Raw genomic sequence first — 14036 nt, 5'->3', positions numbered from 1 at the left:
GTCTCCATCCTCCAAGAGGCCAAAAGCCCTTTCCTATACCAGATTTTTTAGACAAGGTCTTTCATTCAGTATTCTGCAAGGTCAGTATCATTGTCCTCTTTCGTTCATTCATTCGTTCATTCAGCAAATATTTATTGAGCACTTATCATGTGACAAGTACTAATCCAAGCAGCAGGGTACAGCTGTGAACAAGATGGACCTGCCCTCGTAGTACAGATGAGGAAACCGAGGCTCAGAGAAGTAATGTGACAGACACAAGGTCAGAATGAGAGGCTGGCAGAGCTAGCATTAGTGGCTGTGTCTTTGTGGCTGCAGACCTGTGTTCTTTCCACCATCTGTGCAGCAGTCAGACCAGAGGGGCAAATGAGCCCTGTCTTCCCAGGACCCTGGCTCAAAGGGGGGAAGCTCACCTGTGGTCCTCTTTGCACTTCCAGTCCTTTCTCCAGGGCTGCCCATTCCCCTCTAGAGACCTTGTGCAACAGCTCTTACAGGCATGGGGCTCCATGAGGATGGCATCCAAGCTAGAGACCCCTGGACTGGAGGCAACCAAATAGGGCCTGTGGAGCCCCCTGAATCCTCCAAGATACTGCTCTGTAAGCGCACACCTCTGGGTACACCCACCACCTCCTCCCCTCCCTCATCAGGGATTCAGGCTTGCAGCCACATGACTCTGGGTCATGGCCTGATGTCTTAGGGACCACACGTAAGTCCCTCAACTCTCTGAACCTTGTCTGAAAAATGGGAGTAATAGAACTTTCTCTGGGGAATTCCCTGGCGGTCCAGTGGTTAGGACTCTGCACTTCCACTGCCGGGGGCATGGGTTTGATCCCTGGTCGGGGAACTAAGATACCGCATGCCGCATGGCATGGCAAAAAAACAAACAAACAAACAAAACTTGCTCTGGCCTCCTTGCTCTCTTTGCTGGGTTGAGCTTTCATTTGACAGGCTACATGCTGGACCCTGATCTGGGTGCCAAGGAGATGATGCTGGACAAGTCATGGCTCCTCCCTGAGTTAATCTGCAGATTGCTCGGTGCTGTGAGGCCCAGAGGAGGGAGGAAAGGGGTTGAGACTGTGTGGACAGAGGAGATGACATTAGAACTGAGTCCTGAAAGAAGACCAGGGGTTTGCCAAAGTGACCAGGCAGGAAAGGTTTTCTTGGTAGGAGGAGCCACCGTGCAGATGCATGGGGATGTGAAACAAGCTGGTCTGTTCAGGGTCTCAGGTTGATCAGTTTAGCTCCGTAATAGGGCCTGATAGTAATAATGGGGACTGTTTGTGGACCAGTTACGTGCCAGGCATGTGTACTTTACAGACACTATTTTGCTTGCTTCTTACAGCCACCCAATGAGGTACATTACTTTTATCCCCATTTCACAGATGAGGAAACTGAGACCTTGAGAAATGAAGTAACCTCAGGGTCATGCAGGTGGTAGAAGCCAGAATTTGAACCCACAAGGTCAGGTTCCAGAACCCACATTAATCTGATGACGGCTTTGAACGCCATGCCAAGGAGCTGGGACTTTATCCTGCAGGCAGTGGGAAGCCATGGAAGGGTTTGGGGCCTGGTACGTAGGAGGTTCTCAATAAGGAGTGAGTGAGTGACCAAGGGAGTTGATCACTCAAGTGTAACGATTACAGTTGAGTTTTAGGAAGGGTGAGGATTTGGAATGGGGGAGGCTGGTGTATAGGCCGTTGTTACCATCTGGGGGAATTATGTCAAGAGTCTAGAATGCTGGGTGAAGTGGAACTCCATCTACAAATGCACCGTGCCTCCCCCTCCCCCCAGCCCTGGTCGACCTGGTGCTTCTCCCCAGGCTTCTGAGAGATGACAGGTATGTGTATGCGTGCGTGGTGGGGCCTGTAGAACACTGGCCCCTGGGGAGGATTAGGGGCATTAAAGGGGCTCAGGGGGCAGGATGTCCTGGGAGCAACAAGGGGAGGGCTGCTCCAGGGGCAGGGAGATTATGTAATGGGCAGAGCACAGCTATGCCTGCTGCTGCCGAGCAAAGCCGCAGCTGCCCTGTGGACCTGGCCCCTGGCTCCAAAGTCCTGGGTCTTCCTGGCCTCTCCACACTCTCGCTGTGCACGAGGGGTGGGGACAGCTTCTTTCGGCTTCCCAAGGCCCAGATGGGGTAGGTTACTCACCTCATATCACACAGGAAAGGGATGGTGTACCCCAGGGTGAGTAGCACCCACCTGAGGGTGAGGTCTGGGGGCTGGAGGACTGCCCAGGGGCGGGCTCCAGTGCCTGCCTCTCTGCAGGTAGTTCCCCTGGCTGGGCAGTGGGCTGCTTTTCCTCAGTCCTCTTTTGAGCACCTCCTGGCGTCAGAGACTGGATTTTGAATCCCTTACCAGCGGTGTAACCTTATGCGCCATCACTAGGCCCCTCTGCGCCTCAGTTTCTTCCTTTGCCAAGTGGGACCAGGGCCTGCCTCCCAGGTCAGGAGGGTTTAATGGTGCCACAGGTGTGAGGCACTGAGCCCAGTGCCGGGCATGTGGCAGGGGCTCGGAAGAGGAAAGCTGTTAGCACCAAGCCCTAATCTCTGCCCTCCCAGGGCTCCCCGTTTTTTAGGAGGGGCAGGCCCGTGTGTAAATAGTCCCTGTGTTGTGATAAGTGGTAAAATGAAGGATCGCAGGACCGTAGTGGAGCAGCAGTGATTCTGCGAGGATAGGGAGGGGTCCCAGAGCAGGCAGGGCCAGGGTGCCCACCATCACTGGGCTGGACACTCTTCCAGACTTCGTTTCCTTCAGCCCTTGCATCAACCCTGGGAGGTGATGTAAATACCCTCCTGCTACAGATCAGGAAACTGAGGCCTCTTGAGTTGGTTAGTTGGCATGCACAGTTTGTCTGTGGCAGAGCTGGGAGTCCTTTCCTTCTCACTGGGAGAAGGTGACATTTGAGCTGAGCCTTCAAAGATGAGGTATTTGCCAGGCAGAGAGCCTGAGGGAGAGATGCCGGGAAATGGTCCGCCTGAGTTGTGAGGGGCTGTTGCAGGAGCCTTGATGCCTGTGCCCTCCCTGTGAGAGTGGAGGTAGAGAGGACACAGCCAGAACTCCTGCCCTCACCTCCATGGCCCCCTAGCTACTGGGAGCAGCCGAGGGCGGGGTTGCCCCATGGGGTCTATCTTTGCTTTGTGCCACTCTGGTAAGTTTTGACAGTGTTCTCTCATCTCCCTTCTCTTTTCCAGAATGGACAAGCCTCAGGGGAAGAAGCTGGACTTCAGCCGTCCAAGGTAAGGACCAGGGCTAGCACCAGAGCTAGGGACTGTCAGGGGTGGGGGACCGTTTGCATGGAGTGGAAGAGGAGGGAGGCCTGCCCTCGTTCCCCCCGGGTGTGAGGCCCTTTGGCCCAGCTCAGCCTTCCTTCTCTGGTCCCACCTAATCCTCGAGGCAGCCCTGTGTGTCAGGATTACTTGCTCCAACCTTCTTGTTTCTCAGGTGAGGGGACTGTGGCCCAGACAGGGTCAGAATCCAGGCTAGAACTCTGGTTACCCATCACATAGACCAGGACACTTCCTCAGTTTATTTACTCGTGGCAGCTTGGCCGACTGTATTGAGACGGTGAAGGGGTGCTGAGAGAGGCTCAGGTCTGCTGGGCCTGACGTGGGCCTGGAATCATCTGGGCACCTGGCGCTGGAGGGAACCTGGTGGCCTCAAATCTAACCAGGGCCCAGTGCCTGGCATGTGGCGCACAGGCCATTTCTCAGGGACCCCACCTCCCAGCCCCAGGCTGGCTCCCTCTCCTCTGCTCTCTCTGCTTCCCCTGGGTTCCTCCCTTCAGCCCCTCAGCTCCTGTTGCTCGTTTTGTGTGTTGACAGAAGTACCAGGGCTGGGTGACAGTTGTGTGACCTTTGGTGGGTCGTTTGTTTCCTCTGGGCCTGGGCTTTCTCATCTCCACGTTGAGCTCCTCCAATTCTCGAGGAGCTGTGAGGTCACAGAGCTGCTGGCTGTGGAGGGGCTTTGGAAGCCGCCAGGCAGGACAAAGTATGGGTTCTGGCAGTAGAGCCAACCTGAGTTCGAGTCCTGGCTCCACCATCACCATTTGACCAGAAGCTTCTCAAAGGTTTCCTCAGCTGTACCTTGGGAGTAATAGTAACCTACTTCTCAGGAGTGACGTGAAGGACAAGGGAGGTAGCAACTGCTTGCCACACAGCGCCTTCAGCAGCAGCAGCGTGGACGCCCTGCTGTATTGCTCAGTGCCACTGACTGTTAGTGGCCACACCCTCCTGGCCTGGGTCTGCCTGGGCACCGGACCACGAGCTCGACCTTTGAGATAGACCCAGAGCTGGTCCTGATGTTTGCCTTGACTCAGCCTCCTAAGATAAGGGAGCTGAGCTACCCGGGGTAGGGCAGGCTGACAGAAGTAGGCTCCCACCCCCTCCTTTTTTTGGTACTATGGCAACCTTGGACCACCAAAAGCAGTCCACGTGGTGTGGACTGGGCCCCTTGGCTTATCTCAGCCCCATGTCTGGAGAATCTCTCCCCACAAAGGAGCTGCCCCTGGTTGCCTAGTAACAGAATGAAGGGGCTGTCGGTCTCCAGTGAAGACCCAGAATGTTCAGATCTTGGGGCTGTGGTTCTGGGAGTTGCAGAAGTGCTTGCACCTTTGAGGGAGCTGGTGGTGAGTGCAGCTTCTCACCTCAGTGCTAGAGAGGCTGGTTGGGAAAGGGCAGGAACTTACCCAGGCGGGCGACCTACATTTGATCCCAAGCCTGGGACTCCTTCTTGCTCTAGAGCAGATCCTGGGCTGGGAAGGGAGATGTGGCTGGACACGATGGGTCAGGGAGAACCTCGAATGCCACGTTAAGGGAGAGAAAGCGCCATATCAGGAGCTTTGCATTTGGTTCTCATAACACCCCTGGAGGTTAACTCTCCCCATTTTACAGATGAGAAAATTGAGGCCCAAGGTCAAATAGCTGGTGGGCGATAGGGTCAGGTCTTGCTTGACCAGAGAGCCCACCCTCCTCCCAGCCCAGGAAACACACTGAGTGCTGAAGAAGAGGAGCATTGGGTCCCCGTGACCCCAAGTTCCATCATTCCTCGGCACCTGCTCATTCACCTTCTCCATTGCTCCAGAACCTCCTAGCATCCCCAGTGCCCACTTCTGGGCTCAACACACCAGGGAGCGCTCAGCCTGTGGTCAGGACCTCATCCCTTTGTTTAGTGGAACAAGCTGGCAGCAAGCTGGTTTATGTTTTGCAACATCAGACTTTCAGTGCACCCTGCTGTAGCACTGGGGACCCCAAAATGAATTCAACACCCACCCTCAGGGAGTTCCCAGTGTTGGGGGAACGGTGGTAACAGGAAAGCTGTGTAGAGGGCACTGTGATGGGGAAGAACAGGCTGTGGGCACCTAAGACCTCCATTCTGCGCCAGGCCTCATAGTGGGCAGTGAAATATACCACCTTCCTACATGTCTCTTGGGGGCATGATGAGATGAGCGCATCCCGGGGAACCCAGCCAGTGGCATCTGAACTCAGGGCTGAGCGTGGACCAGGACAGTCACTGCTGTGTGTGGCAGAAGAGGAAGAGTTGGGATGGGCCGTGGGGCACCAGGTCACCTTCCCTGCAGAGCTGGCATTTGGCTGGGCCTCGAAAGGCAGGATTTGGGCAACTGGAGAGAAAAGTGGGCCTTCCAGGTGGAGGAGAGGCCTGACTTGGAGGGGGACTTGGGAGGCAGGGGCTCTGAGTTCAGAATCCTGCCCCTCTTTCTTGTTTGCTGTGTAACCTTGGGCAAGTGATTTGCCCCTCTGAGGCTCAGATGTCTTTTCTGTAAAAGAATAGGGTCCACCCCACAGGGCCACCCAGAGGAGGGAATGTGATGTGTATAAAGTGAAGAATTCAACAGGGTTTGAGGCATAATGTTGGTGTTTAATGCTTGTTTATTTTATCCATTTCAGGCAGAAGGGGAGATTGGGGTTTTAGCAGCTATAGTGAGGACTGCAGTCTAGGGTGAGAGCTCCTGGAGTGCACCTGGTGCCCTTAGGCATGCTGGGGCTCCATTCACCCTCCCTCCCTTCCTGGGGGTGGACTGGGTGCCCCAGGCCCCCTCCCCCGGCTATCTCCGGAGCTGGACCCCTTTGAAGCTCCTGCAGGTCTATTTTGAGAGCTGAGCGTCTCCCCCCTCCCCTCCTCTCTTCCTGTTTATGAAACCCTGATCCCTCCCGGATCCCTCATGCTCCCCCTGGCTGGAGCTCAGGCAGGATGTGACTGTGGACTTCGGGGAGCCTTGGGAGCTTCAGGTGTTGAGGGGAACTTCCCTGGGACTAGCCAGGGCAGGCTAGCCCACCTTCCCAGCACCTGAGACCTGCTGGGCTCTGTCCCTTCAGCCTGCCCAGAGGAGACCCTGCGGCAGTAAGAGTGCCCGTGTAATCCAGGGAATTCTGTTTACCACATCCCTTTGTTTCTGTGGCCCATTTTGCTTCTAGAAACAACCTTTTGAGGGTGGAACAATCTAGTTTTGACCTCTGTTTTATAGAAGAAGAAACTGAGGCTCAGACAGGGAAAGAGATTTGCCTGGGAACACTCAGCTAGTGAGTAGACGGTTCTTAACTCCCCACGCTGTACTCCTGGCCTCAAGCCTCTTTTCCACGCTGGTCTCTTCCTACACGGAGTGTCTAAATTTGTCCTCCTCTCTGCCTGGCCAACTCCTGTTCATCTCCAGGGTCCAGCTGGACTGCCCTGTCTTCCTGGACCTCACCCCAGGTAGACAGTTAGAGCCTCTGGGCACCTACAGCACCTTGACTGCACTGTGTCCCAGGACAGTTGTGTCTTGTTATTGTGTATTTATCTTGGGGACAGGTCTGCCTTAACATGTGCGCCTCCTAGTGTCTGGTTCCTGGCCTGAGGACAGAGCAGCGGGCCAGTAGCTGTGAGTGATTTCCAGAGGGGAGGCAGGCTGGCAGGGCTTGCAAGGAAGGTGATAATGAAATGCTTAGAGTGTAGGCTTTGGAAGTAAACAGGTTGATTTTGCCCTGAGCTCTCCCCCTTTCTGGCCATGTGGCCTTGGGCAAGTTACTTTCTCTCTGAGTCTAGTTTTCTCCTCCCTGAAATGGGATCAGTACTTCCTTGGAGCTAGGACACAGGACCTGGCAGAATCCACACCAACAAAAGTTGAGGGAAAGAATGACTTCATGCAATAAATGTTCAATTAATAGGCACAATTCTCATTGTCATTCCATGCCAGTCCTGGCCTCGGGCCCAAAGCCACCTCCCCTATCAAGGATGCCTGGGAAATGTAGATCCCTCCTCACCTGCCCAGAGGCATGCTGGGAGAGGCGTCTGGGGACATCTGTCCCGTCAGAGGGGGCAGTCCTGGGAGGCCCTGCAGATGGTGCCAGCTGGGGGAGGGGCTGTTGGTGTACGTTAGGGCCAGAGATTAGCAGGTGGGCTTGGGTTGCAGCTGCTGGAGGGAGGCCCAGTGTGGGGACCCTACGGGCCAGGGATCAGGTGGGGGGGATCTGGGCTTCTCTCCAGCTGCCTTGTGGGAGGAAGTAAATAAGAGGAAGTATCTCTAGGGGGAATGGGGCAGGGACCAGGGGATGGGGTCTGGTGCTGTCCTCCCTACTCCTGCCACCAGCGGCCTCACAGGCCCTGCACGTTCCCTTCAGTGAAGGCAGTTCCGAGACAGTTTCCTTCCTGTTGCCCCTTCCCGTATCCTGCTAGCCATGGAGAGTCTTCCTTTGCTTCCGAGGGATGCAAGGGTTGGGGGGCCCCAGCCGGCACTGGACCAGAGAGCTTTGGGGCTCTCAGGACTGCCCCAGCCTCCAGACCCCAGACGCCCCAGAAGAAGCTGGAGTACAATGAGAGGCCTCGGTCTAAGGAAGCATCTTTCACAACACCCAGCAGGCCGTCATCAGGCAGTTATTGGAGGCCCTGTGGGGACTGGAAGGGGAAGTTCGGTGTACGTGGGAGCGTTTCCACATAGGGGATGTCTGTGGAAATGGTTTCCGATCATCGGACTGTGTGCATTTGTGTGTGTCATTTTCTGTGGGTGTACTGGTGTCAGTGATGTGGTGAGGCCATGTGGCAAAGGGCTGGGCCTGGTCAACCCCTGCCCCATGGCTACCTGCTCCTCCTCTCAGGCCTCTGTGAGGTTCATGCTAGGGCCTTCTGCCCCCTTGCCCGTCCCAGGGCCCTGGGCTGGCAGGCTTCTTAGGGCAGGGTGGTGCCCGCTCTGTGGGCTGCCATTTTGGGCGGGCCCAGCCATGGGAAGGTCACTACGGGGGAAGGATTTCCCATGCTCTGGACCGGGACAGTCAGAGATGGTGGCCTTGGTGACCTCTGCCCCCCATTCTCTCCAGGGGATGTTTGCAGGTGTGGGGTACCCACTGTGTCACTGCCTCATCTCCTTGTAACTTCTGTCTGTGTTCTAGTCTCCTTTCCTTAGGATCAGAGGAGATGAGGGGTGTCTCTCTGGGCCCACCCTGGAGCCCTGGGTTTGGTGTCTGCACTGTCCCCTCCTTAGCAGGGGAGCCTAAGCTGTCTTCTGTCCCTCCTCCCTGAAGAGGGGGAAGTGAGAAGGAGGGGGTCAGGGACCCTGCCTGCTCGGCCAGGAAAGCTGAAAAAGCAGAAGTAAGGGGAGTAACTGGGCCCTCTGACCGCCAGCTTGGGCCCCACCATGCAGACCCTGGCAGATTTCCCCAGAGTTGAGAGAGACTCACTCCCCTATCCCAGAAAGGTGAGCAGAGGGTTGGCCTGCCTCCAGCGGGGTCTGTCATGACTCTGGGCAAGGAATGGGTTTGGGGGTGGCTGTGTCCCCTGGGGTTTCCGGGTGACTGCCTGTGTCCCCAGGGAGTGTTCTCAGTCAGAGGCAGACAGACACATGGAGATTCAGACCTCAGGATGGGGTGGGTAGGGGTTGCTGTGTGGTCTTGGCCCTCCCCAGCCCCTCTCTGAGCTGGGCTTTCTGCCTGTCCCACCCACTGGGTTGCACTCAGGGGCCTGATTAGCCTGCAGCTTTTGTGGCTGTTCAGGATCCCCTGAAGATGGGGCTGTGTCTCTGAGGGTCAGCATCTAGAATGGGAAGTCCCCAGACTGTCCTGGTACTAAGGGAGGGGGCAGGCTTGGAAAGGCAGGACATGGCTCTGGCTGACTTACCTGCCCACGCTTTCCTGGTACTTGAGGTCTGCTGACCCCAGGCCAGGCAGTAACCAGGGGAAGAACTTGGGTTTGAGCTGGCTCTGCCACCTGTTCACGTTGAGCCTGGGTGAGTCACTGTCCTGTGGGCCTCAGTTTCTTGTTCCTGAAGTGGGGGATGACAGCTTTGGGATATTTGGATCAAAGCTATCAGTTTGCACTCAGGAGACATCCATCTCGGTCTCCAGTGTCTTGATCCTGGGCCCCTCAGGCCATAGCATGGGAAGGAAACTCCAGAGAAATGGAATTCCTCAGAGATGAGTCTGCCACGAATACCAGACTGCTCTCCCAAGTGCTGGGAGTTTGCAGGTGATGTCCCATCGCATTCCTGCCCCCAGGCAGACTAGCAGGAACCTGGAGGTCTTCCCTTAAGTCCAGAGTCTGACTCTCGGGGTGTCTTTGTGTCTTTCCTGCCTGTATGTGTGCCCTGGGTATCTGTCAGTCTCTTTGGGCCTCACTGATGCTGACTGCTGCCCACCTGCCTCTGTTGTTGAGCTCCTGTCTCTGTCTCCACTTCATGAGTGTCTGTCTTCACCTGTTGGGTACATGTCACGTACTGGGTGCCTGTTGGGTCGTGTCCCCTTCTGTCTCTGCCTGTTGAGTACATGTCCCCATCTGTCTCCACCTGTTGGGTGCAGGCCCCCATCTGCCTCTGCCTGTTGGATCCCCATCTGTCTCTGCCTGTTGGGTACATGTCCCCATCTATCTTTGCCTGTTGGATATGTGTCCCCATCTGCCTCTGCGTGTTAGGTATGAGTCTCTGTCCACTTCTGCCTATTAGGTATGAGTCCCTTCCTGCCTCCGCTTGTTGGGTACATGTCCCCATCTGTCTCTGCCTATTGGATGTGTGTTCTTCCTACCTTTGCCTGTTGGGCACATGCCCCTATCCATCCCTGCCTGTTGGGCATGTGGACTCTCCTACCCATCTGTTGGATGCCCACCTTCATCTGTCTTCATCTGTAGGATGCCTGCCTCTGCCTGTTGGGTGTCCCTCTTTATCTGCCTCTAGATGTTAGTTGCCTGTCTCTCCCTGTTGGGTACCTATCTACTCCTCAGTAGCTGGGTTGGCATGGGGCTTTCCCTTTGAAGGCCCACAGGGAGGATGGGGAGGAGGGCCCGAGGGCAGCCCTCAGGCAATAGGGAGGGGGAAGAGAGAGGAAGGGAGCGTGGTAAGGGAGCTGGGAAACCACAGACCCTGAGTGATTGGCAGTCCTGGGCTGGGCCCAGCCCCCGCCTTCACCCTGCACATCCGCCTTGGGCCTGGCCACCTCCGCAGCAGCCCCGGACGCCGCCTGCTCCTGCCATGGTGCCTCTGCCCAGCCCAGGCGGATGGAGCGGGATCCCAAGCTGCCCCGTCTGCGGCTCTGGGCCCTGCTTCCCTGGCTGCCCAGGAAGCAGCGGCCCAGGATCAGCCAGACTTCTCTGCCTGCCCCTGGCCCTGGCCCTGGCCCCAGGCGGGACTCGGTGAGTGTGCCCAGATGTCTAGGCCTGGCCTGACTGTGGCCCTTGGAGCAGGTGCCTTGGAAGCCAGTTTAGCCTCAGCTGGCTCTGGGCTCTCCTTGCCCACGCCTGTCCCTACTGGGTGATTGGACCCTGCCCAGACTTGCTTCCTGGGGAAGTGAGGAGGCACTTCAGGGCTCCAGGGCCATATGGACAGATTGGAGGGAGGGCAGAGGGGTCCTAGAACAACTGGGACATGGCAAGGGCTTTCTAGTAGACTTGTATGAAGGAAGTTTCAGAGGGTGGAGCATAGAGTCTCTGGCCTTAGCTCCTACCCACCCCAGACTGGCACTTACCCAGTTGGTGGGGGAGTCTGAGGTGACTCTTGGGTTCTTGTGTATCTCAGCCCTGTCCTTCTAGCCAGAGACAGCCCATCTTCCATCTTGACCAGGAACAAAAGCCCAGTTGTGCCTTCCCAGTATGAGAAAAAACCCTACTTCCTATTGTGGCAAAACCAAAACCTTTGCAGCAGGGGGAGGGGAGCCGCACAGGGAGGACCTGGGGCAGGTTCGTGGGCCTCAGCCAGAGCCTGGGCTTGCCTCCACCCGGCCATGCCTGGGCATCCCTCTGGGCCTGAGCAGGCTGGAGCAGCAGGAGGTATAGGAGCTCACCTGACCTGGCACCTTGGTAATTTTCCCCTCCCCGGCTTTTGCTCTTGATGAACTGGGAGGCCCTGTCAGGGTAGCTGGCTGGTTGGGCCTGTAGGACCCTGTCTGCTGAGATCCGGTGGGAGTAGACTTGGATGGGGGGACATGCCCTATGCTGACCTGAATGGGGCCCACCATGCTCACCAGCTCTGTTCCTCCATCAGGATGAAGACGTCCTCAAGGAGATCTCCATCACGCACCATGTCAAGGCTGGCTCTGAGAAAGCCGACCCCTCCCATTTTGAGCTCCTCAAGGTTCTGGGCCAGGGATCCTTTGGCAAAGTGAGTCCTAAGCCTACAGCTGGAAGGGCAGCGCTGGTCATGTCAGAGGGCAGGTGGGAGGGTCACCTTGGAGCTTAAAAGATCAGAGGGCAAGGGTTGATGGGTCTAAGGGGAGGAGGAGAGAGGTCACCGTGGTACCCAGTGGGGACACAAGGTCAACTTGGTGCTTAGGGAAGTTGGAGGTCAGCCTAGGACCTGGAGCGTGTGGGAGCTGATGTGTTCGACCCCTGCCCAGCTCCTCCCCTGGTTCCCCCCCCCCCGCTGCCTTCTCAGGTCTTCCTGGTGCGGAAGGTCACCCGGCCTGACAGTGGGCACCTGTATGCCATGAAGGTACTAAAGAAGGCGACACTGAAAGGTGAGTGGGGGGTACCTCCCCATGCGGAGCCCAGGCTGGGCACAGATTGAAGGAGACAGCCCAGCTCTCAAGGGCCTTGGGTCTGATGGAGGAGATAGCTCTGTCACGAGGAGTACCTGGTCTGAAGGTACAGAAACAGGCCTATTCTCAGCCGCTCCTCATCCCCCACCTCAGCTGATAGCAAAGACAGGGTCCATTCAGAAGAACAGACTTCTGGGGATTAACCCCACCCCTTCCTGCTCCCCTTAAGCCAAGTGCTGACTGTAGCTGAAGGTGCCTGGAAGGAGGCAGGGGGAGAGTGCACTGTGTTTGCGGGGGGCCTTGTGCTGTCAGCAGAGTTGCTTCGCAATGTTAGGAGAGTCAGCGGGAGACGTCTCGGGGTGGAGAAGGGCATGAGAGGAGAGGAGGGAACCCGGGAAAGGAGGCAGCTGGGTGGGTAGGAGAGGGTGGGTCAAGGCAAGGCCGCAGAGATGGATGGGCTCAGAGAAGGGAGCTGAGCCCAGGTCTAGAATCCCGGACTTGCAGAGGGCGTGAGGGTGGTTGGAAGTGGGCTTTGGGCCCAGTAGTGTCTCTTTGACCAGCCTGGGAACCAGTGTGGCCACTGACCAAGTGAAGCGGGCCCCGGCTGGGCTGGTGGGTGGCGGAGAATAGGAGGCATTGGCCTTGGGGTCATGGAGCCACAAAGGGCTGTCTGTGGGGTGATGCAGCTGTGGTGCTCCAGGGCCATCCTGGTAGGGATGGGAGTCCTTCCCCAGGAGGGATGGTGGGAGGAGAAGAATGCTGCGAAGGGCTCCCAGGCTGGGGCAGGAGAGGTTGAGCAGACTCTGCAGCGCGGTGCAGTTGGTGCTGTGGCCAGGGAGCCCGGGAGAGCGTGGGTTGTAGCCTCAAAGGGTGTGGGCTCACATGGGAGTAGCCTTTTTTTTTTTTTAATTTATTTATTTTATTTATTTCTTTTTCGCTGTGTTGGGTCTTCGTTGCTCGTGCGGGCTTTCTCTAGTTGCGGCTAGCCGGGGCTGCTCTTCGTTGTGGTGCACGGGCTTCTCATTGCAGTGGCTTCTCTTGTTGCGGAGCACAGGCTCTAGGCGCGTGGGCTTCAGTAGTTGCAGCGTGTGGACTCAGTAGTTGTGGCTTGAGGACTCTAAAGCACAGGCTCAGTAGTTGTGGCGCACGGGCTTAGTTGTTCCACAGCATGTGGGATCTTCCCGGACCAGGGCTTGAACCCGTGCCCCCTGCATTGGCAGGCGGATTCTTAACCACTGGAACGCCAGGGAAGTTCCGGGACTTTTACTCCTTAAAAAAAAAAAGGGGGGGGGCTTCCCTGGTGGCGCAGTGGTTGAGAGTCCGCCTGCCGATGCAGGGGACACGGGTTCGTGCCCCGATCCGGGAAGATCCCATATGCCGCGGCGCGGCTGGGCCCGTGAGCCATGGCTGCTGAGCCTGCGCATCGGAGTCTGTGCTCCGCAACGGGAGAGGCCACAACAGTGAGAGGCCTGCGTACCGCAAAAAAAAAAAAAAAAAAAAAAAAAAGTGTTTGTGGGATGTCTGCTGAGACCCGTGAGTCTGAATTTCAGGCCCAGAGAATCTGCCCTAGACTGGAATTAGGGATTTTTATGCCAGATGGAGAGGGGGCTGATGAAGGCATCCCAGGGGGAGCCACGGGGGCAGAGGCTAAGGGTACACAAGGAACAGGATGCTTAGACTGGCTGGATTGAATGGCCTCCTTGGGGCATGGCAAGAGACAGGGCTAGAGAGATGGGCAGGGCCAAGGGCCAGCCCTGGGCACTGCCAAGAGATGGGAGGAACAAGTAGAAAAGAGAGTCCTTCTTAACCAGGGCTGGGCGTAGCTGTGTTGGGTGGCCAGACCCTTGGTAACCTCCTTCTTCCTCTGACCAGTGCGTGACCGCGTTCGGACCAAGATGGAGAGAGACATCCTGGCTGATGTAAACCATCCGTTTGTGGTAAAGCTGCACTACGGTGAGACTGCAGACCCTACTTGAGCTCCTACCCTACCTGCCAGCCTTTGCCCTTGCTGGTGGGCTGTTGCCTTCCCTGTATGTTGCCCTGTCTGCCACCCAGCAGGCTAAGGAAGTTGGGATCAGAGGGGCAGGGCCCA

At 56.8% G+C, this 14036-nt stretch overlaps 1 protein-coding gene across 5 annotated transcripts in view; it reads left to right on the top strand.

Annotated features, from left to right (window-relative positions):
• The window catches only part of RPS6KA1 (ribosomal protein S6 kinase A1), a 36342-nt gene that overhangs the window by 3026 nt on the left and 19280 nt on the right, over positions 1–14036 (top strand). Inside the window, exons 2-6 of one of the 5 annotated variants that reach the window (XM_029228470.1) lie at positions 1789–1834; positions 3191–3235; positions 11452–11568; positions 11842–11923; positions 13817–13897. In XM_029228470.1, the coding sequence (XP_029084303.1) occupies positions 11893–11923; positions 13817–13897 (112 nt within the window). In that variant the 5' untranslated portion in view covers positions 1789–1834; positions 3191–3235; positions 11452–11568; positions 11842–11892. Of the gene's footprint in view, positions 1–1788; positions 1835–3190; positions 3236–8572; positions 8683–10267; positions 10605–11451; positions 11569–11841; positions 11924–13816; positions 13898–14036 lie in introns of those variants that run through there. The other 4 variants (XM_029228467.1, XM_029228468.1, XM_029228469.1 and 1 more) reach the window with 4 other exon arrangements.

Source organism: Monodon monoceros, unplaced genomic scaffold, assembly GCF_005190385.1.
Source record: "Monodon monoceros isolate NGI ecotype Baffin Bay Population unplaced genomic scaffold, NGI_Narwhal_1 Super_Scaffold_18, whole genome shotgun sequence".
Lineage (NCBI taxonomy): Eukaryota > Metazoa > Chordata > Mammalia > Artiodactyla > Monodontidae > Monodon > Monodon monoceros.
Note: the sequence above shows the minus strand (reverse complement) of the source record. Positions and strands in the feature narration are given on the sequence as shown.